Source organism: Molothrus ater, chromosome 1, assembly GCF_012460135.2.
Source record: "Molothrus ater isolate BHLD 08-10-18 breed brown headed cowbird chromosome 1, BPBGC_Mater_1.1, whole genome shotgun sequence".
Lineage (NCBI taxonomy): Eukaryota > Metazoa > Chordata > Aves > Passeriformes > Icteridae > Molothrus > Molothrus ater.
Window position 1 is genome coordinate 149,643,795 of NC_050478.2, and position 23,981 is coordinate 149,667,775.

At 51.8% G+C, this 23,981-nt stretch overlaps 1 protein-coding gene across 1 annotated transcript in view; it reads right to left on the minus strand.

Annotated features, from left to right (window-relative positions):
• Positions 1-8,223: 8,223 nt before the first annotated feature.
• The window catches only part of PTP4A3 (protein tyrosine phosphatase 4A3), a 42,103-nt gene continuing 26,345 nt past the window's right edge, over positions 8,224-23,981 (minus strand). Inside the window, exons 2-6 of the mRNA XM_036405960.2 lie at positions 18,446-19,256; positions 17,064-17,156; positions 13,670-13,800; positions 13,262-13,336; positions 8,224-12,840 (exon numbers count right to left, since the gene is read on the minus strand). Coding sequence (XP_036261853.1) covers positions 12,723-12,840; positions 13,262-13,336; positions 13,670-13,800; positions 17,064-17,156; positions 18,446-18,550 — 522 coding nt within the window. The 5' untranslated portion in view covers positions 18,551-19,256 and the 3' untranslated portion in view covers positions 8,224-12,722. The remainder of the gene's footprint in view (positions 12,841-13,261; positions 13,337-13,669; positions 13,801-17,063; positions 17,157-18,445; positions 19,257-23,981) is intronic.

Consider the following 23,981-nt stretch of genomic DNA (forward strand, 5'->3'; position numbering starts at 1 on the left):
ATGAGACGGCTCCAGCAAGACCTTTTCTGTACCCGAAAGGGGCATATAAGAAAAATGAGAACAGACTTTGTAGCAGGGTCTGTAGTGATGGTTCAGGGGGCAATGGCTTTAAACTGAAAGGTGTCAATTTAGATTCGGTATTAGAAAGAAGTTTTGTTACAGTGAGGGTGGTAAAGCATCAGCACAGGTTGCCCAGACAGTTGTGGATGCCCCATTCTTGGAAACATTCAAGACCAGGATGGATGGGGCTCTGATTGACCTGGTTCACTGGGGTCTGGACTGGATGACCTTTTAAGGTCCCCTTCCCACCCACACCATTTTATGATTCAATGATCTATGGAAGCCTCTCTACCACCTGCCTCTACCCAGCCTCCATGCAGACATCCTCATCCGTGGCACCCTGGCTTTTAGAGCTCTTCTCAGTCTCCTGTGCCAGGCTGGATCAAGGCTTGTGGAGGGGGGGATGCTGGGCCTCACCTCTCTTGGCTGTTCACAGCAGGACTGACTTCCATAAATCTCTTTGCAGCCTGTTTTTCGGGAGGGGACAGTGACTCTGGAGTAAGCCATGAGATCAGGTGGTTTTTCACCCAAGCTGCCTCTCAAACCAAAGTGGTTTTCCAGACCAGCTGGCACTGCAGTTCTGTGCTGGACAACGTGGCTGAGTCTCTCCATGGCCTCTCAGGGGAGAGAGAGAGACCACGGCATCTGTCATGGCATCTCCTTTCACCTTCAGCAGGACAGGGAGGCCGGGACAAGCTCTGCCTCCCAACAGGAGGGCACAAAGGAAATGCTCCATCCGTCAGGGCTCATTCCCCATCCGGGGGCGATGGTGGATGATGGGACCAGGCAAGCCCGGCCATGTGTGATGGGAGGAGGAGAATTGAAAGGGAAGGACGCTTGGATTCGTCCCGCTGGGCTGTCATCTCCCCCCTGGATTTATCACCCAGCGCTAATGAGAGGCAGCCGGCGCTGTGTGATGCGGACAAGCCCCGGCTCCGCTCGCAGGGTTTGCCACGTCCTGGCAAAGATGCTCCAGCTCAGCTCGTGTCCTCAGGAGCTCTCGGGCTCAGCCGGGGGGTGGTGGGGAAATGTGAAGGGCAGCAAAAGCGAGACAGGCTCTGCTGGGGCAAGCACAGCCCTGAGCCAAGCTTTTCTTCTGGCGGCCGGCTCCAGGCATGCACAGGGGGATTATCTTTTCTTTCTTCTCTCTCTCTTTTTTTTTTTTTTTTTTTCCCTCCTGAAGTGTCTTGTATGGGCCCTGGAGGGGAGAAGATTATTTAAACCTGACGTGTCCCCTCTGGTCATTCAGATGTTGCCAACCCCGCAAGGCTGCGGATGCTTTTTCCACCTTCGCTCACTGCTCCATCTGCCAGGAGCTGCGGATCCCACCCTCCACCGAGCCAACCCCCGGGCCCTCCTTGGATGGAGGAAGAGGAAGCCGCCCACACCACCCCGAGAATCCCCCCATTGTCTTCCTCACTCCTGGGAAGCCCCAGTGACACCGCCAGGGCTGCAGGGAGGGGAGGAATCTCGGGCAGGATGCAGGGAGCGGGAAGGACCCGCAGCGCGGGTTTGGTTTGGCAGCCCCGTTCAGACAATAAAAGGTCAGGCTGCAGAGAAGATTGTTTTGTTGAGTTTTTTTTTTTTTTTTTTTTTTTTCAATTTCCCTGGCTTTTGTTCAAGGCTGTGTCCTTAAGGACGGGGATTCTCTACGCCGGTGGCAGGCTGAGAGCACGGGTGGGCGGCTGGATCTTTGTCTGGCGGGGTTTTTAGTGTGCAAATGATTTTGCTGGAGCACCAGCTGCGAGAGGAGGAGGAGGAGGAGGCTGGGCTGGGTGTGAGCTCAGGGAGAGGAGGTGAAACTGCACCAGGATTTGGTTTGGTTCAATATCTGAAGTATCTTCTTTTTCACATAAGTTTTAGAGGTTTTCAGGGGACCCAGAAGATCAGGAATTGAAGCACATGCTACGGAGGATGCTGCATATGTGGAATAAAATGAGGGCAAACAGCCCCAAGCAGAGCCCGAGATGAGGGAACAGGAAGGTCTGTATGGAAATGGTCACACAGGGTTTGAGAGTATGCTTCAGTGGTCTCAGCAGATCAGCTGCTTCACCTTTTGGTTTTGGGTAGGATTTGATGTTTTTGGGATGCTGCTGCTGCTTCCTAATCTTTTTGGGGCAGGGACATTTTCCTAAAGCTGTGCACCCTCCACTGAATCACCGTCCCTGGAAGTGTTCAAAAGACACTGAGATGTGGCCCTTGGGAACATGGTTTAGTGGTGAACACAGTGGTGCTGGGTTAATGGTTGGACTCCGTGGTCTTAGAGGTTTTTCCCAAGCTAAATAATTCTATGATCTATAATCACACCCAGCCTGATCCCTGCTGTCCCACAGCCTGAGGGTCAAGGACCACAGCACTGCTGTCACACACAGGGAGTTTTGCAGGGTCACTGTGGCTGTGCCTCTCCTGCAGCTCCTGAGCTCAGGCCTCACCCGGTGTATCCTGCCAGGCTCCCCACAACCATCTCCTCTCCTTGGCCACCGTGCAAAGAAACACACAATGAACCCTCGTGAGTTTAGAAGCTGCCATAATATCTGTCCTCTATCTGAGTTTCATACAAACTTCAGGACAAAGTAAGGAAACCGGTTTTTGGATGCAGAACATCTGCCTCAGGCTCAACCCAAGCAAGCCTGGAGCTCAGATCCTTGGAAGATGCAAAGGCCTTGATGCATGGGCCAACACCTTCTCCTGGTCTCTGGTACCAGTGCTAAGGTGGTGCTGAGCCTCAGGAGCCTGCTGAGCAGCAAAACTGCCTTTGTGGGCCAGACATGTCTAGGGGTGATGTCAGGCTGGTAATAACAACAGGCTGATTGTTAATAAAAACAGTCTGATCTAGAATCTGATTCATGAAAGCATAAATAGAATAAATATAAAAAATGCCAGTCAGCATGGTTTTCTGAAGCAGGGGTCTTGTACCAGCTTGATGCCATTATTTTAGATCATAAGGTTGGCCCATAAACATAACTGTGTATTCAACATGCTTGTAAAATATTAGATTTGTACAGTGTGGTGTTCCAGTGGGGAGGAAAAGCACCGCTCATCAGTAGAGCACATGTTAAATGAGCTAAGAGTTGGCTGTCTGACAGATCTCAAAAATGGTGATCAGTGGGCTATCACCAGGGCCTGGATCTGTTTCTTCAGTGGAAAATCCTTGGCCCAAAGCTGTGCAGCCTTTTCCTCCAGTGAGCTGGAAATAAATGTGAAATTGCTCCTGATGAAGCTGTGAGGGGGGAAAAATGGGGTAGAAAATGGACAAACACCCACAGGGACTGGCCAATCGCTCTTAGTATGAAAACATTTCACAGAACCATAGAATTATCAAGATTGGAAAAGACCTCTAAGTGCATCAAGTCCAACCATTAACCCAGAACCACCATGTTCACCACTAAACTGTGCTCCCAAGTGCCACATCTACACACCTTTTAAATACCTGCAGGGATGGTGACTCCTCAGCTTCCCTGACTGGCCTCTTCCAGTGCTTGATCATCCTTTCTGAAAAGAAATTTTTCCTGATATCCAATCAAAACCTCCCCAGGTACAACTTGAGGCCATTTCCTCTGGTCATTTGTAACTTGGGAGAAGAGACCAGCCCCAACCTGGCTCCAACCTCCTCCTTTCCTCCAGGCCTCAGCTCCCTCAGCCATTCCTCATCAGATTTGTTCTCCAGACCCTCCCTCAGCTCCACCACCCTTTTCTGGACAGGACACACTTTGGCACCTGCATTTCCATGCAGATTTCTGTCTATCCAGCAGGAAAGGGCCCCAGTGGTGGATTGAGGGATCAAAATGTGAGGGGCCCCAGCTCAGCCTCTTCAGGACATGATGGATCACAGCTGATGGAGACAGAGACATCTCATTGCAGGGCTTTGAGTGTGGTAAATCTGCATCTCATGATAGAAATACTCTCAAGAGAAAATAGAAGACAGGCTGAGTTATGGGTGATTTAACTGCTTTAGATGAGTTGGAATCCACATCTGAGGAGCTGTGGATGTTGAAATCCTCTGACAAGCTGTGGATGCCCCATTCCTGGAAGTGTTCAAGGCCAGGTTGGACTGGGCTTGGAGCAACCTGGGATAGTGAAGATGTCCATGCCCATGGCAGGGGGTGGAACTGGATGATCTTTGAGACCCCTTCCAACTCAAATCATTCTGTGATCCCAGGATCCTATGAAACTGAGTACAGTCACACTTTAGACAGGATCCTGAGCTGTCTGTGGGGGGAGCAGGCAGTCTGGACATAATTCCCTCTGCAGCCAGGGACATTTTCTCCATAACAGACGGAGCTGGAGGGGACAGGTGCAGTGTCAGGAGAAGGTACGTGCCCCAGGGGCAGTATGTCTCCAAAATCTCCTTCAGTGACCTAATTCTGCACCCTATGAGCTATAAGATATCCTTTTCTTCTTTGGGATCTTCATAGGACTACAGAATGATTCAGGCTGGAAGGAGGTCTCCTGCTCAAAGCAGGGTAGTCATGGGGGTCAGCCTAGTTCCTTACAGCTTTACCCTGAAATATTCCCAGAATGGAGAACAAATTGAGGAGCTGCAAACAGAAGGAGTAGACTCCTCTTGCCAGGTGTGTCCCTTGGCTGCAGCTGGGGCAGTCACAGCCTCTCTGCCTTACCCAGCTGTGCTGCCTCACTCAACCTGGCAGATTTACAACGCAGACAGAGCCACAAGACAGCATTTCACAGCTCCAGGTGAGTTTTCATGACAAGCCCTTTATCACAGCCCTTGTTTTGAGTGCTTTCACCCATCCATGAAAACCGAGTGCCCTGAACTGGGCCCCCCAAACCCAGCCCGGCCGTCCTTGCCCGGCTGCCTGAGCGCTGCAAAACAAGGAGGCCTTGTTTGCTTTAAAGATCAAAGCTCATTTAAATGCATTGCTTCTCCCTGTCTCCACCTGATATCCAGACAAGATGCCCTGGCTCAGGTGAGTCAGCCGCAGTTATCTCTGCGAGGCGGAGGCAGCTCTTGCATCCTCCCTGTGCCAGCTCCGGGTCTCTCTAATCCCCTCCGCCCCCGGTGCTTGGACCGAGCCTGGCTTGGCTGTGGCACGTCCCTGGAGGCTGCCTGGGTGCTGTGGGAGAGCACAGTGGGTGCTGCTCCCCTGCTCTGCTGCGAGCCCCAAGGGAGGTGTCGCAACAGGAGCCAGCACCTGCAGCCAGGGAAGGGCATTTTCATATTTTCATATTTTCATATTTTCATATTTTCATATTTTCATATTTTCATATTTTCATATTTTCATATTTTCATATTTTCATATTTTCATATTTTCATATTTTCATATTTTCATTTTCACAGCCGCCGCTTCTGCACCGAGCTCCCCGGCTGCGTGCGGCACATTCAGCTCTCTGGTGTGGCAGTTGAGATTTTTGCTATTTTTCCTTTTTTTTTTCAATTTTTTTTTTTTTTAAGGATGAGCTGACAAAGCTCCAGGTGGCTCTTTGGCAGTCACGCTTTTCTCCTCAGCTGCTGACGCCGACAGCGAGTGACTCAGCCCTTTCCGAGCTCCCTGCAAGCCTCTTCTCCTGCCACTCAAATGTTCTTTCTCTCCCATGGTGAAAACAAATTCTGCCCCGAGGTGCTGCCTGGTGAGTGGCTCAGACAGGGCAGCACAGCTCCTTGCTGTGGTCATGGCATGGAGCAGGAATTTGCAGGATTCCCTTTCTGAACCGTGGGGGTTGTTGGGTGAGCCTGGGCAAGGAGTTTCTCCTTCCCCTCCTTGTTCTGTTTCCCAGGGAAAGCTCCCAGGGCAAAAGCCACCCCTGGTGATCTGTGTTCCTGTACCTTTGCCAAGCAGTGCCTAATTCCCCACTTGACTTTTCAGCTATATTTGTTGCAAATATTTTAATTTTCTTTCCAACCCAAGAGTTGCCCTACATTTTCATCCCTACCAGCATGGGAGTTTCCAGATAATGCAGTGCAAGCAGGGCAGCACCTCCCACCTTCCAGCACCGTGTGCCCAGACCTGGGGTCTGCCAGGTCCTGGGGGCAGGTGAGACCTTTTCCTCTGCACAGCTGATGGTTCAAGAATCCCTGGGCACAGAGGGAAGTGGGGAGACCCTTTCAGGCAGCAGGATGTCCTCAGGTGGAGGTGTTGTGAAAGGGCTGATCCCAAGCAGGCAGATGGGATCTGTGCTGAGAGCTCTGCTGTGCCTGGGAGCACTGGCCAGCGTTGGCCATGGCAGCCAGCAGCAGTCCAAAATAATCAAAGGAAGGTTTCATCATGGTTCAGAATGTACCAAGGAAGCCCTCAGAAAACATTTTTTAATCCAGTCTTATGAGGCTGGACTGTGGCTGGTCTGGACTTACTGAAGACCCTGCAACCTTTGCCTCCTTGCTCTGTGGAGACCTGGCTTGCTGAGGTGGGATAGGAACATGGACAGGGAGAGCTGTGAGCCATGGTTCATGTCCCAAGGCTTTGGGGTCTCCAGCATGGATGTGTCTGAGCGAGCTGAGAGTTCTGGGGGTCCCTCTGTGGTGATGGAGCTCTGAAGGGAGTGTCCATGACAGTCTCAGATGAGTCCCTCCTGAATCTCTGGTGCTGTCCCTTGACCTCTGATGACTGGCAAGGGAGTCAGGGATGAACCAAAGCTGTGGACATCCACCTTGAGGTGGATGGGGTTTCACTGATTTTTTTGTTGGCAGGACTGAAAGCACAGCAATACTGCCTGTGATGGGCCTTGCAGGTACCAACATCCTCTGCTGAGAATGGTTTAAGGCTCAAGGTCCCAGCTGTGGACCATGGCACCAGTCAGGAAGAGATCAGAGAATCATAGAATGGTTTGAGTTGGAAGGGATCTTAGAGATTATCCAGTTCTACCCCTGCCTCCATCAGGGGCAGGGACAGCTTCCACCAGACCAGGCTGCTCCAAGCCCCATCCAACCTGGCCTTGAACACTTCCAGAGATGGGGCAGCCACAGCTTCTCTGGGCTGACCCCTGTGAGTGGCCAACTTAGCATTCCCAGAACACCCAATTTAATGAAATTTCATAGTACTCCTCTTAGGGAGGGCAGGGACTTGTGCATGGAGTGGCAGCAGCCTGACACAGAGAGCTGGGATCGGGCCTGCAAGGGGGTGCACGTTTCTGGGTGACGGAAAGCAGGGAGGAATGCAGCAGGTAGGAGCCAGCATGTACAGGGCAGGAGCACGGGTGGGTGTTTCTCCAGCACACACGTTGTGTTCAGCAATCCCCCTGGCCCTCCTGCTTGAGAAGAGAGGCAGCAATTAGGCTGCTTGAAGGCCCAGTTGCTTCTTGCACAAGGAGGAGGCAGTGCCCCTTGCAGCTGCGGTTCAAAGCCTGCAGGAGATAAGGATCTGCCGTGCCAAGCACTTGGGAAGTGCTGGGGGAATCCAAGGACAGCTCTGACCATGCCACCCTGCTTCAGCTCTATCTCCTTCCCAGCTGGCATCTGGTTTAAAATCCTTCCTTAACCTAGAGCAACACAAAGGGAGTTTCCTCCCCATTCTTCCATGCAACCCCCATGTAATTACTTGGGAGCTCACACAACTTTGTGTCAGCTTTCCCTGCTTACCAGCCTGTTTGTGCAAGCTCCAACTCCTCAGCCTCCATGGAGATTGGTCTTTGCCTTCCTTGGTCATGGGTAGCAGAGTTAAAAACCCAACTCATTTTATGAGATCAGGTGAGGTGTGTGTAGTGTGTCCTCTGGGTGTACTCCAGGGTGTCCAGTCAAGGTTAGGATCTACAGGATAAAAAATCATGGAATGGTTTGGGTTGGAAGGGATCTTCAAGATCATAGAGTTCCAACTGCCCCACCACGGCCAGGGAAACTTTTCCCTAGATCAGGTTGTTCCAAACCCCATCTAAGCTGGCCTTAAATACTTCCAGGGATGGGGCAGCCACAGCTTCTCTGGGCAACCTGTGCCAGGACCTCACCACCCTCACAGGCAAGAATTTCTTCTTCTAAACCCATCCTCTGTCAGTCTGAAGCCATTCCCTGTCGTCCTGTCACCCTAAGCCCTTGCAAATTCTCTCTCCAGTTCTCTTGTAGCACTGAAGGTGCTCTAAGGCCTTCCTGAAGCCCTCTCTTCTCCAGCCAGAACAAACTCCCCCATACACTTCCACCCTTGGCCAGAGTTCAGCTCTGCCTTTGCCTCCCACATCCTGATAATTCCCATTAGCAGCACCAGGCACACAGGGATGTACAAAACAGTGAACGCTTTTTTATTTTGCTGCTGGAGTGTAACCACCGTAATTTCATAAAACTCAAAAAACCAAAAAAAAAAAAGTGATTACGGAAGACATACATTTTTTTTTCCTTTTTACACAAGACATTAAGTAAACAGACAAGTTCTTTTTAAAAAGGTTATAAAGTGTCAAGATCCTATACCTCATCTGCATATTCAAAGTGATGCCATCTGATACAAAAAGCATTGGGTACAATAATTTAGCTATGGCTCAGACCAAAAAAAAAGAAAATCCCAAAAAAAAAACCCCAAAAAACTCAACCAAAAAAAAAAGTCATCTGGGCTTAATCTACACACTGCTATGGTTGCTCAGGGGGTTAAAAAGGAAAATATGCAGTTCTTTGTTGCACAGAAAGGAACAGCAGGGAAGTGGAGAGTTCATTGGGAGATCATAGTCTGAAGGGAAGCAGCGGAACGCCCCCTCCCCGGGAATGTCTGCAAGAGGCCGGCCCAGGACTCCCCTCTGTGCCAAGAACCAGCCACATTTGTCTCCCACCAGACAGAATCCCATCCAAAGCCACCCGCCAAGCTGCACCTACCCAGCGTGCTGGCAGCAAAATAGATCCAAGACCTTGGAAACTGCATGGAAGTCACGAATCTCCCTGTGAGCTTTCCCACTGGGACTAATAAAAACCAAACAAACCCAATGAAAAAAAATAAAAAAGGAAACGACTCGTTCTGTTGTGGGTAGAGCCAGACTCTGCTTTCTCGGGAAATCTGTTCCACATAAACCTCTGAAGCTCCCAGCCCAAGCACCACAGTGTCAGCCTTACTGCAAGACTCGTAATATCAATTTACAAATGTGAAGTCTTTACATGTGTGTCACCAGAACTTTCTGAAATTAAGAGCTGGACATTCGTGATGGCCACATTTCCTGCCTTCCCACCATCCCACCCCCTCCACGTGCTCCATCTGATTGGAAAACAAACAACAGAAGGGATATTTGAGGCCATATGTGTGCTGTGTGCCACCGGTGAGAGGACACAGCTACAATTCCTGCTCAGATTTATTCCCTCACACGAGGCTCAGACATGACTGACTCCTGGGTAAAGGCTGCAGGCTCTTGGCTTTGATGTTGGGGCACCTCTGCTTTGCCATCCCTTGGGTCTCTAAAGTTCTTGCACCAATTTGGAGCCTTGTCCCTGCAAATTGTGGGAATTCCACGGAAGGTGAGGAGGTGGATAAGGGGGGGATAGGGGTGAGAAATGATTAAAACCCAGTTTGAGCTTTTGCTTCTGGAGAAAAGGGCAGGATGAGGTGGCTGCTTTGTAGCCAAAGCCATGGGGGTGTCTGCTCCCTGTGACATCTGCCAGGACTCGATGGAAACAACCAGAGCAGTGACAGTGTTGGCAAATACATCAGGTTTTTAAGGCTCTCCTTTCAGCATCTTGGCATTTGAGGTGAAATGAGGATTAGTGCACAAGGAGAGAACCCAAGAGCAGCCCAAACCATGAGCCCTTGTCTGGTGTTGTCTACTGAGTTTCAACCTTCCCCCTTGCCAAACTGTCTCAAGACTTTTGAGCTCTTCTTTGAGATTTCTAACCCAAACCCCCCTTGGAAGACCTCTCAATTTCCCCAGTCTGTTGCTTCTGTAACCTTCTCTAGGCTGAAACATCGAGGAGCTGGTAGCTCAGAGGAAGGAGCCCAAGTCCTTATTAAAAAAAATCCCAAATATTTGGCAGTCCAGCCCAGAGAAACTTTTGAATTCAGCCCTTCATGCAAAACAGCAGCTCTTGGGCTGCCAAGGTATCCTTTCCATGGAAGCAGCCCATTTTAGGGTTAAGGGGGAGATATCCATGAAAACAAAAAAAAGGAAAAATATCTAGGACAATTAAATCAGCATGATTTGTTGGTTTTTGTAGTTTTTTTTCAGTGAATCATAATCTGAGGAGGATCAAGATGCCACCCTGCCAGCCAGATGCCCTCAGGATTTGGCCACATGGCCAGATCAAGGACTGCTTTTATACCAGAAGCTCCCTAATTTTAAGGTGATTGGGTTGATGCTACATAAAGCAAAGCCTGTCCCCCTCATGTTCCACCCAGGCTGAGACCTAAGTGAAGTCTTGCTCAAGAGTGGCCAAAGGAGGCTGAATTCAAATCCCTCTGTCCCCAGCCTGAGTCCAGCTCAAAGGCATCGTGGCTGAATCCCAGGACCTCCTGCCCCGGGCAACGTTCCAGGTGATGCTGCCAAGAGCATGGGTGAGGAAAACTCATCTTGCCAGGACAGAAAGGTCTGCAGGCCCATAAAGCAACAGTTCCCACAAGGAAGGGCATGGGATTGGGAGGTTTCCTGGCTAGCAGGGACTGGGGCTGTCACCACCACAATGCCAAGCCACCTCCTATGTCCCTGGGGAAGGAGCAGTGCCTATTTTAGCAGCAGGAGGACAGACCTAAGCAGGAAGGGGATGGTGACCCACCCAGCAGGGTGCTCTAATACAGGGTCAAGCCTGTTTATCAGCCCAATCCACACTATTCCCAATCAACACAGACCCTTAAGCCTTCTCCACGAGTCATGGGAACCAACAGCCTGGGATAGAGCAGGAGAAACTCAAGGGATTGAGGGCTGACCCACAATGTTGGACAGGCCCAAGGTGTGGGGTGTGACAACTCCAGGGCCACATGTGGAGGGTCCCCAGCTGACTCAGCGCCTTCCCTGCTCTGCAGTGGGATTGGCCTCTATCAGGACCAGGTGAAGTGGTGCTGGAAACAGCTCCAAACACCTCAGCTGCTCACCCATGTGGTGGTACAAAGCAGGCCCCAGCCTCCTGCAGGTACTGAAGGTGTCTAACCAGCCTTCCTCACCACCTGTCCCAAGAGATGAACGCCCTGAAGCCAATGTCTCTGCATATCTACGTTTTGGGAGGCACACAAACCTTTGGAGAGACCCAACTCAGGGTCAACAGGACACTGAGGGCATCTCAAGCTGCTCAGCCTAAAACCCCAAGAGGTGGAAGAAAGATCAGCCCTCCTTGTCCCAACAACTGTGATCCTCTGCAGCTGAGGTGTGAGCAGCAGTGGGCCCAAAGGACACCTGGAGCATCCCCTGGGCCACATGTGTGTCCTGGTGGTAGTGGATGGCAGCCAGCTGTGACACAGTGCTGGGGATCAGTCTGGGGGACCATGGGTCACCTCCTGGGCTCTACTGGGCAGTGACAGGAGACAGAATGGCCAGAGGATGTGTGGAAGACAAACAGGGTATTTTTTTTAAGTTTTTTTTTTCCTTTAATTAGCAAATTTCTTGTTATCCTCATTTAAAGAAAAAAAACCCACCCCCACACCCCCTACGTGCCCACTGCTCCAGCTGCTGCAAGCGTTCAAAGGCAGAAAGTTGAGAGATGTTTCATGTCCCAGCTCAGGGGCAGCTCTGAGCCCACCCCAGCTGGGTGTGTGCCAGGTGCCTTGGTACAGATATGGAAAAGGCAGGTGCAAAATTAGGTGATGTGCTCTTGCCAGGAACACCCCAAATGCCCTAGGAGAGCTGCAGCCCAGCCCCTTGGCCAGCAAATGCAGTGGTGGTGGAGGACATGGATGTGCCTTGAGAAGCACACTGTGTCCCCAGGGCACTGCAGCCAGAATTGGGGTTTGTGCCACAGCTCAGGGGCGGGGACAGGGCAGCAGAGAACCCACCACCCTGGGCACTGAATTTGGAAGCTGTAAATAAGAGCACCCCACACTTTGGGGGACCCAGTGCTGATCCAGCACCCCAGCAAAGCTGAGTGCCTCCAAGCCCTGCTGTGGTCCCTGAGGTTCCCAGCAGCTCTGCCTTCACTGGAGCAAGCTCCCAGCAAGCCCCATCTGCAGCATCCTGGCTGGCATTGAGGCAACAGGGAGGTGGTGAGCTGACAGAGGGGCCAGGAGAAAGGGAATGGTGCTGGGGGTCTTAGCTCAGCCCTTCCCCTGGTCACAAGGGTCACTGAGCTGAGAGCCCCTGTCACCTCTCCCTGCTATCACCACCTTTCCCCCCTGTGCCATTCCCCACCTCCATCCCTGCTGCTGCAGCCCTTATTTATGGGGAAGAGGTGGGGAAAGGCTTTTCTGGGGGTGCTCTGGCCCTTCTGCACCCCATCCCTTCTCAGCTGGCAGAGCCCTGCCTGCATCACCCCAAACCAAGCACCCTTTGCCCACCCCTCTCAGTGCAATGGAGGGGAAAGGGGGGAGGAGGATGGTGATGAAGAACAGTCACACGAGCTCATTGCCTGCTAACACCAAGAGTCTAAGGGCAGTGCTGCCTTCCCTCCTTGGGGCTGCAGCTGGAGAGAGCAGCCTTTTTTGGGGATCCAGCAAGACGAGTGTGCTGTGAGTGCTGGAACACACTGGAGATGCTCCATGTCCCCAGCCCAGCCCTGGCAGAGGGACAGCATGTGGGGAGTGCAGGGCTGGGCCAGGAGGTGAGGGGTGGGATGTGTGCGAGTGCCTGGGGGTCTGTGCACGGATTTTGGCAAGAGGTCATTGAGGTTACATGATGCAGCATTTGTTCTTGTGGTTATGAGGGTCCTTAAATCGGAGTCTCTGCTTTGGTCGGTATTTTTCCAAGTACGTCAGCTGCTTGCTGTTGATGGCTCCTCTGCGCTTCCTGCAGGGACAGAGAAATGCCAGAAGAGTCAGAGGTGTGGCATGAGATCCCTCCCACCCCAAACCACTCTTGTTGGGGGGCTGAGCTCCTCTGCCTGGAGCAGGAAGGGATTTTGGAGGCTGAAGCCAGGTGCACCCTCCAGGGATGGAGACAGGCACTGAGCCCAGCAGCTTTCCTTGCTCATCCACCCTTTGAGTCCCAGGACATGGAGAGCTGGGGAGTAAACACGTGGGGCAGAGGTGGGGCGACTGCCAAAATCCCCTCAGGGATGCTCCATGCCAATGCATTGTTTTCCCACTCGCAAAGGAGAGAAAAGCAACCCCGGTGTCACCAAAAAAACCAAACCCTGGGACATGCCAGATGTCTCCATTCCCTCAGAGAGGGACATTCTACCCTAACACCCCAACACTGCTCCACTTACTGTCGGATGAACTGGATGGCATCTTCATACTTCATCCCACTCTCGATCAAGGCCAGTGCGACAAGGACAGGAGCACTGAAAGGCAGAAGCAGTGGCTGTCACTCCCCAGTCACACAGCCCAGAGGCTGATATCCATCATTTAAAGTTCAAGGAGAAGGTCAGGTAGAAAATCCCCCCCATCAACACCTATTCCCACTAAAGTTTCACAAAACCGTGCTCAAAGAGGGACTGGGAAAAGGAAGGAGGAGTACTGGCATGGTTGTCCCTCTCCTCCTTCCTGGGGAGGTGGCAGCTGGGACAAAACCCTGCTCAGAGTGGGGCTGGGGAAGGGGAAGAGGAGAGCTGGCATGGTTTTCCCTCTGCTGCATTCATGAGGGCTGGCAGCTGAGGTGCTGGGCTCGGACTCACCGCCCCAGGCCGGCCACGCAGTGCACGGCCACGCAGCACCCGGGGTCCTCGCAGAACTTGGTCTTCAACAAGTTGAGCCAATCTTCCACAATCTTGCTGGGAGGAGGTGCTCCATCATCAAATGGCCAATCCTGCAAGGTTGGGAAGAGAGAAATGTTGTCAAGTCTCTGGGGAAAACCTTTCAGGGGCTGTTTTTTACTCGGGGTGATGATGTTTGGGGCCTCAGCTGCAGGGAGGTAGAAGAGTGCCAGAACTGGGCTCACAGAGTAGCTCTGTGGGGATACAGTGGTTTTGTGGCATCATCTGGCATACAGGAATTCCCTGGCTGCTTTGGCTCAGGGTTTGAAGCCACACAAATCTAGGTCTGGAGTCCTCTGGCCTCCTATGGACAGGTTCAGCCTACAGGAGCACCTGTAGGATGTGCAGCATGGTCCCCATGACCTCCTGCTTCTGCAGACCAGGATGGCCACCTCATGCTCCATCCCCATCCAGATGAGCTCACTGAGCTTTGGGGTGATGCAGTTCCCATCCTCTTCCCTGCCAGCTCCTAATTCCAGAATTTGGGAGCACACTGTAGGGGATTTGAGCAAAGGTGGATTGAAGAAGGTTGAAATCTCAGAGCTTGATGAGGTGCTGAAATTCAGCTTCCTGCAACACATGGAGAGGAACACCAAAAGAATGGTCTGGGGACCCACTAACACAGCCCTAGAGAGAGAGTCAAAGGAAGGGAGATCACTCCAAATGGGGCCATTCAAATACCATCCTTCAGGAAAGGCTATTTAGAGATGAAAACAAAAAAAATCTCATCTCCTTCTGAGCTTCATCCTCAAATTGCAGGGGTTCAAAATTGGAGCATGGTGAGGAAGTTGGTCAAATGGATTCTGCATTTGCATATCCCTCAGCCCTGGGCTCAGTTAAGTATCCCAAAATGGGGATTTCTTTCCCAAAACAGATTTGTCAGGAGGAGCATGGCCACTGGCTATGCAGCACTGGCAGAGAGAGACAGGAAGGGAAGCATCCCTTGAGAGGATGTGGCTTGGTGAGCCCTGAAGGGTGGGGGGTACTGGGCCCTAATCCTAGATTTTGAGGAGTGAGTCACTAAGCTGCTGTGCTGGAGTCACCCTTGGTGTGAGATGGCAAAATAAGCTGCTTCACTTCAGTGTTTGAACAGGTGGTGAGATTTCTGTTGGGATTTGATAGCAAAGGAGCACTCTGGGCTTCAGGGTATTTGCAGTGTTTGAGCCAGCCTCCCTGGCTGGCCTGTGCCTGTCCTGCAAGGCCATCTCCTCCTGCAGGGCCATGTCCTCCCTGCAGCCATGAGTGCAGGTCAGGGGCTCACACCAGAGATGACACAGCACCCTACAGAATCATCCCCTGATGGAATGGTTTGGGATGGAAAGCACCTTCAAATATCATCTAGTCCAACCCTCTGCCATGGCAGGGACACCTTCCACTACCCCAGCTTGCTGCAACCTGGCCATGAACACTTCCAGAGCTGGGGCAGCCTCAACTTCTCTGGGCAACTTGTGCCAGTGTCTCACCACTCTCATGATAAAAACCTTTTTCCTTATGTCTCTAAATCTGCTCTCTGTCAGTTGAAAGACATTGCCCCTTGGTCTATCACTACATGCCTGTGTAAATAGTCCAGCTCCCCTGCAGCCCCTTTAGGGACTGGAAGAGGCTTTAAGGTCTCCCCAGAGCCTTCACTTCTCCATATACAGACCTATATATGGTCTATATATAGAAGCATAGAATTGTTTAGGTTGGAAAAGCCCTCTAAGATTGTCAAGTCCAACTGTTACCCCAGCACTGGGCAAGGCCACAACTAAACCGTGTCTCCAAGTGCCACATCTACAGCTCTTCTAAACCCCTCCAGGGATGGTGACTCCACCACTTCCCTGGGCAGCCTCTTTCAATGCTTGACAACCTTTTCAGTGAAGAAATTTTTTCTAATATCCAATCTAAACCCCCCGTGGAGCAACTAAAGGTCATTTCCTCCTGTCTTGTTGCTTGCTACCTGTGAGAAGAGACCAACCCCCACCTGGCTACAACCTCCTTTAAGGGAGTTTTAGAGAGGAAAGATCTTCCCAAGTCTCCTTTTCTCCAGGCCAAAACCCCTCAGCTGCTCCTCATCAGACTTGTGCACCAAGATATATTTATATGCCAGATATATCTATGAGGATACAGATAAATAAATGAGGATACAGTTAAAAATATACCAAACTGTGTATATCAAATAAAAATATATACCATGATATCTCAAAAATATACAGAGATTTGATATAATTATAGAGATATTTCTGTATCTGCAGAGATACATCTATCTATAGAAAACCAGATTATAGATATCTCTTGATTTGCCTTATATAGTTTCTGTATGGTTATAGAAATGTTGATATAGAAGCTATTTAGTTTCTATACAGTGTCCTGTATAGTTTCTCTAACTCTCTATACAAAACACATCCTAGATATGTATCTCTCCACATAAGAGAGATGTAAGAGATGTAAAGAGGTACATATATCCTAGATATAGGAACTCAGACTGGAGGCTCCAGTTAGAAATGGGGTAAAATGCAGAATTTGGTGTGTAAGTGAGCAGATATGATCTCAAACATACAGATTCATATATGCAGGATACAGTGATATTTCCAAGATACATCCAGTAGAGACAGAGATTGCATCTCTATCTAGAGACATCTGCATCTGGAGGATCTGTATCTAGAGAGCCATGGGATTATCCACCCATATCCCTGAGGATCTAAGAGCCTTCTCTCTCTCTAGGATATACATTATACAAGACAGAGCTATATTAAGAGGTCCTACACACAGATGACCACCCCAGGAGACACAAGGCATTTCCAAACCCTAAATAATAAGCAGAGCCTCACTTCCCAGCTGGAGCTGAACTCCCTGGCAAGGCTATCACATCTGACATCATCTTCAATTACCTATCAGCCAAGATACAGCCCCGGCAGCTGCGTGCTCTGCCTTTCCCAGCTTGCTGCCTGCTCCCTTTCATCCCCCCCAGCTGCACCAACCAGCTGCTGGAAGAGCTCACAGCACCCCCCAGGATAAGATAATGCCGGGGGGAATGGGAACCACGTGCATCTTCCTCGTGGGATCAGGAGCTCTCATCCCTGGATGCTTCAGAGCCTGAGCAACAGGCAGGGAGGCAGCTGCCGACTCAGCCAGTGAGTCACAGTTTCGGCTGCGTGGGCAGCACGGCTCTTTTTAAAGCACCAGCCTCAGCTCAGCTCAGCTGGGCTTCCAGCTCTGCTCCTGCCTCAGTGTGATGCTGTACTGGGCTGCCAGGGTGTTTAACAGCCCCAGGGGATGAGATTTTTAAGGGTGGTGTTGGGGCAGCCCCTCGGTGCCCATCCTGCTGCCCACCTACCATGACAGTGATGCCGTCCTTCTCCAGGGGGGTCTTGTCATAGGTCACTTCACACACTCGCACGACCGTGGTGGCACCATACTTCTTCAGGTCCTGGGGAGGGAAGGAGAAGGAGGGGTCTGAACAGACCCTGCCAAATGCACCCCACTTAACCCTGACACATCCAAGCCCTGCTATGACCATGTGGAGCAGTGTGGACCCTTAAACAGTGCTGTGGCCCTTCTCTGAACCCTTGACTCATGGTCCATCCCTGGCAGGCACAAGGAAACACGAAATCCCAGGACACTGAAGCCACGTGGCCTTGTAGGATTTTTAAGCAGCATCTTCATGACTCCTCAGAGTCACGAGTACCAATGGGGCCATTTATTTTTAAGCCCTGACAGCCTCATCAGCAGGGATTTTATACCTCAGGCAAAGAAACATCCCTGACATGGGTGCCAGTCCTCTGAAGGAGAAATTGTTTGTGCCTGCTGAGGTCACACTCCTGGTGCAGAAATGCATGGAGGCAGCAGTGTGGGAGTCGTAGCATGCCCCGCCAGCCGAGCTCAGCATCTCACAGATGGCTCAGGGGCTCCTTCTCCACCTCGCTGCTGTATCCCATCATCGCTCCAACCCGCTGCAGGCTCAGGCGTGGGCCTTGGGATGCTTCCAGCATGGCTCAGTGCCCGGCGCGAGGATTGCCCCCGGATTACGCGCCCGGTGCGCCGGCCTCGCCGGGAACCATGAGATCATCCCCAGTGATCCACCTCCTTTGTTCCCCACGGCCGCTCACCAGACCGTGGCGAGCCCCACATGCTCAGCAGCCTGGCCAAAAGTCTAAGAGACTGGAGAAAAGGGGAATTTTTCTCCCTTCCCACTAGTGTGGTCCCCATCGCCCTCTGCAGCGAGTATGGGGTGGCTGTCCCCAAATTACAGCCACCTTCACAGCCACCCTGAGGAGTGGCACTCACACAGCTGCTACCAGTGCTGGCTCTTTAACAACAAGCTCTCCAGCACTACCCAACATACTCTAGGCACTGGAAATACCCTGGGATATTTGGGATCAAAAGCCATTATTGAGGTGCTGGGAGGGACAGAGCAGGTTGTGTGCACCCATGTGCATCACTACAAAACCCTGTGACATGATGTGCTAGTGGATCTGGCAAGGGATGCAACAGGAATGGGGAAACTCTGCTCCATCTCTACTGTGCCCAAACATCACACTTGGCCTGCTGAAAATCATCCCATTCCAAAAAGCTGGCAATGATTGGATCCACTGCCCCAGGATGCCACCAGGGGCTGTGGTACCAAAGGGGATGTGCTGCCCTCTCATCGACATCAGTTTTTAGCCCCAAAATATGCAATTGGACCCTGGTCCACACCTTCCAATCTCTCCTCCTTACCTCCAAAAAGGTGCTGAGCGTGGCATTGGTGGGGTTGTGGGTGATGAGGAACCTCATGTTTTTGTAGCAGACCTCCACAGGTGCAGGGCGGTTCATCCGGGCCATGGTGGGGACAGTGGGAAGGTGAGGTGGTGCTGACAGTGGCAGGGGACAAACCCAAGAAAAGAGTGGTGTGGAGGGGCAAAAAAAACCAAAACCAAACAAAAACCCAACGACCCCTCTGTGCTTCAAAAATAAAAATAAAAGAGGATCGAGAACTCAGACGTTGTGCAAATAATCCCAACTCCTGGGAGCGCACCAGCTTCCTTGACACACCACAAGCCTCCCAGGGGGAAAAAAAAAAGCCAGATGGGGGGGAAAAAAATAATATTAATGAAATAATAATAATAATAATTAAAAAAAAATCCCTTTGCTGTAGTGTTGGCGTCCTCTGTGTGTGTGTGACGGCAAGCGGCTGCTGCCTCTGGTGCCGCGCGCTCCCGGGCGCTCTAGAAAGGCCTCTGCATATGGGGGGTGCTTGGTGGTGGCGGGAGGGTGGCCCCGTCACGTTACCCCATCGGGGTATGTGGAGTACTTGGGGGCGGCACGGGGGGCCGGGAGCCTACGGGGCGGCGTCGGCGGCGTCGGGCAGCGGTGCCTCGCTGGGGCGATCCATGCACGGGAGCCTTGAATGGTTGAGTCGGAGGGTCGGGGTGCTGGGCGGGACGAGGAGAGGCGGCCGGGGGCTGCTGCTTCACAGGGCGGGCTGCCGGGGGTTGTGGGGCTCACAGCTGCTCCTCAGCACCTCCATAAATCCCAGTGCAGAGCGAGGCTGTGGGGGAGAGAAAGGGAAATGCGGCGGTGAGAGTGTGCTCCTCCCCAAGGAAGCCCCTGACTGGTGTGGGCGCCCCTGAAGGCACCATCACTTTCTACATCCCCTGTGAGCCTCCCTGACCATTCTCATCTTAACAGGAGATCACAAATTAGAAAGTGAGGTGGTATTTAAAGCTAAAGCTGAAATATCGTCTGGAGAGCTGAAATGGCACTGGAAAGCCAGAGGGGGCAACTCACATTTCACCTGCAGAACAGAAATCACATGGCAGGGAAGGCCTTGCTCCCATATACCACCCAACACCTGCACCTGCTGGTGGAATTAAGCACCCAATTCATGCCAGCTGACCCCCCTGACACCCATCCAGACCCCCCCAGACCTCACCTTTGTGTCCCCAAAAAGCACGTTGAGTATCTCCTCCCCAAATGCACGCTGTGCCCGAAACCAGCTGCCGCTGCTGCTAATCGGCCACATGCTCCTGGCGCTGGGCTCATGTCCACTAAATGCACCTCTAATGCTCTTAGGAGAATTAAGCTGCCTGCAAATGAGCTATCTTGGGGAGGGGGGGGGGGGGGGCAAAGAGGGGGTTGTGTGTGTGTGGTTTTGCCAGGGTTGGTGATGGATGTGTCTCCCTGCCTGCTCATCCACATTCCCACACCGCCGGCACATCGCTCCCAGTAACGGAGCCCGGCCCCTCCACCTGTGGCATCTTTGCTTTCAAGGATGGCACTGGGAAGAATTAAGAAAGGAAATCAACTCCCACTGTGTAAATACTCAAATCCATGAGATGATGGGCCCAGCAGGGAGGCAAGGGCTCTGCCAGCCCCACTCAGAGCTTAGGGAAACCCAGCCAGAGCCTCCCCAGGTTGTTCCCCACTGGACTCTTGTTTTGAAGCTGGTCCTTCCCCAGGTCAGTGGCTGCTTAGTGCTGGGTGGCCAGAGCCTCAAAATAGACCATAAGCACATAAGTAACCCGAGCCAGGCCAGCAGGCACCCCTTTAGCTCTCCTCATAGCAGTCAGAAACTTTCCCCTCTGGATTGTTTAACCCTTATGCAATGAGACAAGGTGGGAGCAGGGAGATGAGCTGAGCCCTGATCAGCTCATAACAGCACCTGGGTGCTGACAATGGGTTTGTCCAGGCCTGAGCATCATTTACAACGTGTTTAACACCTCCTGCTTCTTCAGTGGTACCCAGGAATGAAAAAGTTAAATAGCAACAGGAAAAAAAGCCAGGTGAGGTGTCAGGGGAAGCAGAACTGCTCTGCTGAATGTGCCCAGTTTGGCTGCTAAAATCACAGACTCTTCCCAACAACCATTTTCTATCACACCTGACTTCACACTTTTTTGCCCACAAAGAAGGGGATAATGCTATCCCAGAGTCCTGCAAGATGTTCTGCAAAGTTCAAACCCTGCCTGGGCTGCAGGGGATGAGTGGGACATTCAGGGGGGATTACTTTCCAGTCCCCATTGAGAAATCAGAGTTTAGCAGCTGATGGAGGCTGGGACCTTGGCTGAGGCATGGAAGTGAGGTGAGGGCTGCCTCTCTGCAGCATTTTAGGTGTGATTCAGAGCAGCTCAGCCCACAGATGATGCTGAATCCCCCAGGGTAGCTGATCCTCCCCACCTGGACCACAGCAGGTAGAATTTTTCCTCAAAGCTTGCAATCATCCTGCAAGATGGGCTGGGAAACCTGCTTCCCCCACAGTGTTCACCGTGCTTTTTCAGTGATGAGCCCACCTATCACTTTGTCTGTGGGGTCTGCGTCTTCCCAAGACGATCTCACCATGGCTGGGTAAGAACCAATTTGTTATATCTGGAGGGTGATTCTGGGCTGGTTTTGGCTGTGTGGCTCCTACATGTCCAGCTGCCAATCTGCTGGCCAACATAACCACAAAAAGGGATGGGAGGTGGGAGAGATGGGCAGCCACAGTTGCCTGCTGTGGGGCAAGGGAAGAGCTGATGCAAAGTAGGAATTGCCTCAAACCATCAGCTTGAAAGTCCAGTGAAACAAAGAATTGAGGATATTTTGCTTTTACTTTTCATGCCTTTGCTCTTCAGGCTTCCAGTGTGTTTAATGCCATCTGTCCTAATGATTCGATCTGATCCTGATGATCAATCTGATCTGGCATACCAACACCAGAGGTGCACATGAGAAAGCATCAAAAAAATGACTTTTCTCCCTCCAACCAACCTCATACCTCGTTTTAACCAGCTGCCAGGGACATCAATACAAACTGTGCCCATGTTTACCCATGTCCTGGATTAAATCCCACCTGCTGAGCAGCCCCGTGGGGCTGGGAGCTGCTGCCAGCACCAATGCCAGCGCTGCCCCCTGTCATCATCCAGCACACAGTTCATGCTCCATTGGTGCTCTGGATCCTGGACAATTTTTTATTGGCTTGGGCGTGCTCGCTGCCAGTAAGGGAGGCTCAGTGGGAACCGCCTGCCTACGAGAACAGCGAGTGCTCCTTTCCCACAAGGTCTCCTCTCTCCAGTGGAAGCGTTTCAAGTATTTTGGCAATCACACATCCCAGCAATTCAGTCCCAAAGCCCATAAATCCCTAATGGGTATTCAATCACAAATCATCCCCGGCAGGTTCAGGCTGCGATGCTGATCTCCATATTAAGCGTGGCAGAACAATGTGGAAAAGGGAATTTCAGCTAATATTAATAACCTGCCAAGTGGAATATAAATCCTTCTCATTTGAGCGCTCCGGGGGATGTAGAGGAAGCATGTGAGGACACAGTGAACAAGCCCTGGATGAGGATGCTCAGCAATGCAGTGCTGGCCTGTCAGGCTCAAACCCGTCTTGGGGAACCTCGATGAAAGGAGGCTGTAGCCAGGTGGAGGTTGGTCTCTTCTTCCACATAACAAAGGACAGGACAAGATGAAACAGCCTCAAGCTGTGCCAGGGGAGGTTTAGATTGGGTATAAGGAAAAATTTCTTCACTAGAAGGGTGCTCAGACATTGGAGAAGGCTGCCCAGGGAAGTGGTGAAATCAGTATCCCTGGAAGCGCTCAAAGATGGAAGTGCTATAGATGTGGCACGTGGTTTAGTGGTGGACCTGGCAGTGTTAACAACTGATCTCAGAGATCTTTTCCAGCTTTAATGATTCTATGATTTTCTTTTCACCATGGCTGTGGAAATTTTTGCTTCTTACACAAGAATTTGCAGCCAAGAGCCCACTGAAGATCCAGTATGAACACACACCAGTGTGTGTAGACAGCAGTGAAGGCTGCTGCTCTTAGGGAAAGGGACCACTGAGCCATCATCTCCTTGTCTTATACACCCTCACAGCTGAGGGGATCACAGGGCTCTCTGAAATATTTCTTTGCAGTGTGGCAAGGCCATTACAAATGTCTTGGCCTCATCCCAGATGTCCAGGGACTGAACCTGCAACAGAGGCATGAGGCTGATCTTCCTCAGGGCAACTTGATGGAAAATAAAGGTCAGATCTTCTTCACCCGGTGACTGCAAGAGCTCGGCTGGAGCGGTGAGCAGCTGCCTGACCTGATGGCTGTGCTGCTGGTACCCGGCTAGCAGGACACAGATGGTGGAGTCAGGTTTTCCTAAACACAGCACATCCCCAAGAGAAGGAAAAGGAAGCTCTGCAGAGCCAAAGTGTCGCTCCACATGAGCTTTAGCAGCGGGACTCGGAACAAAGGCTCTCACTCACCCAAACAATGTGTATCTCACCCGTACATAAATACAGCGATCTCGGAGTGAGCACATCTCCTGTTCAAAGTTCATCTTCAGAGAAATCCAACAAAAGATCCAGCTCTATCCCACTTTCTTGACCTCTCTCCTGCTTTCAGCTCACGTAGCAAGACACTGACCAGCCCTTTCCCCTTAAGGCTGATGAAGTCCTGCTCTCCCTGCTCCCAACAAGCACTTCCATCACCCTGAGAACTGAATCCAAGTTTCTGAGTATTTCCAGTTAGCACCATGCAGAAGTTTCTGCATACATGCATTGCCACTGACATGAGTGACCACGGGGAGCAGGTCTGTGAGGCTCAGCTGCACACGTAAAATTTGTACCAGCAGTACCCCCACTGTCACCATTGCCACCAGTGTCACCACTGCCACCACCACCACTGCAACCAGAATCAGCAGCACCACCACTGTCTCCATTGCCACCACAACCACCACAATCACCACTGCCATGAGCACCACCACTGCCAGCAGTGTCACCACTGCTATCAGTGGGAGGAGCACCACTGCCATCACTACCACTGCCACCAGCATGACCAGCACCACTGCCACCAGCATCAGCAGCAGCACTGCCACCATTCCAAGCATTGCCACCAGTTCACTGCTGCCACCACTATGAGCAACACTACCACTGCCACACTGGGTTCCACCAGCACGAGCAGCATCACCACTGCCACCGTCACCATCACTGCCACGGAGAACAGATCCCAGGACACAGAGAGCCACAGTGCTGTCCCCAGCCTGTGACTGCAGCTGGGACACAGCCAATGTGCTGAGATTTCCTCCAGTTGCATCCGCACGGAAGGAAACAGGAAAGGTCCGGGAGGAGAGCGACGGAAACAAAACACCCAGCAGGAGCCAGCATCTGTGGGGAGAGGTGCAAGCAGCACCAGCACATCCTGCTCCAGGGGCAGAGCTGGACAGAACAGATGGGATGTCCTGGAAAAGCCATGCTGGGTACCGTGGTGGCTGTGGGGTACCTGCTGCCAGGAGTAAAGCAGTGCCTGGCAC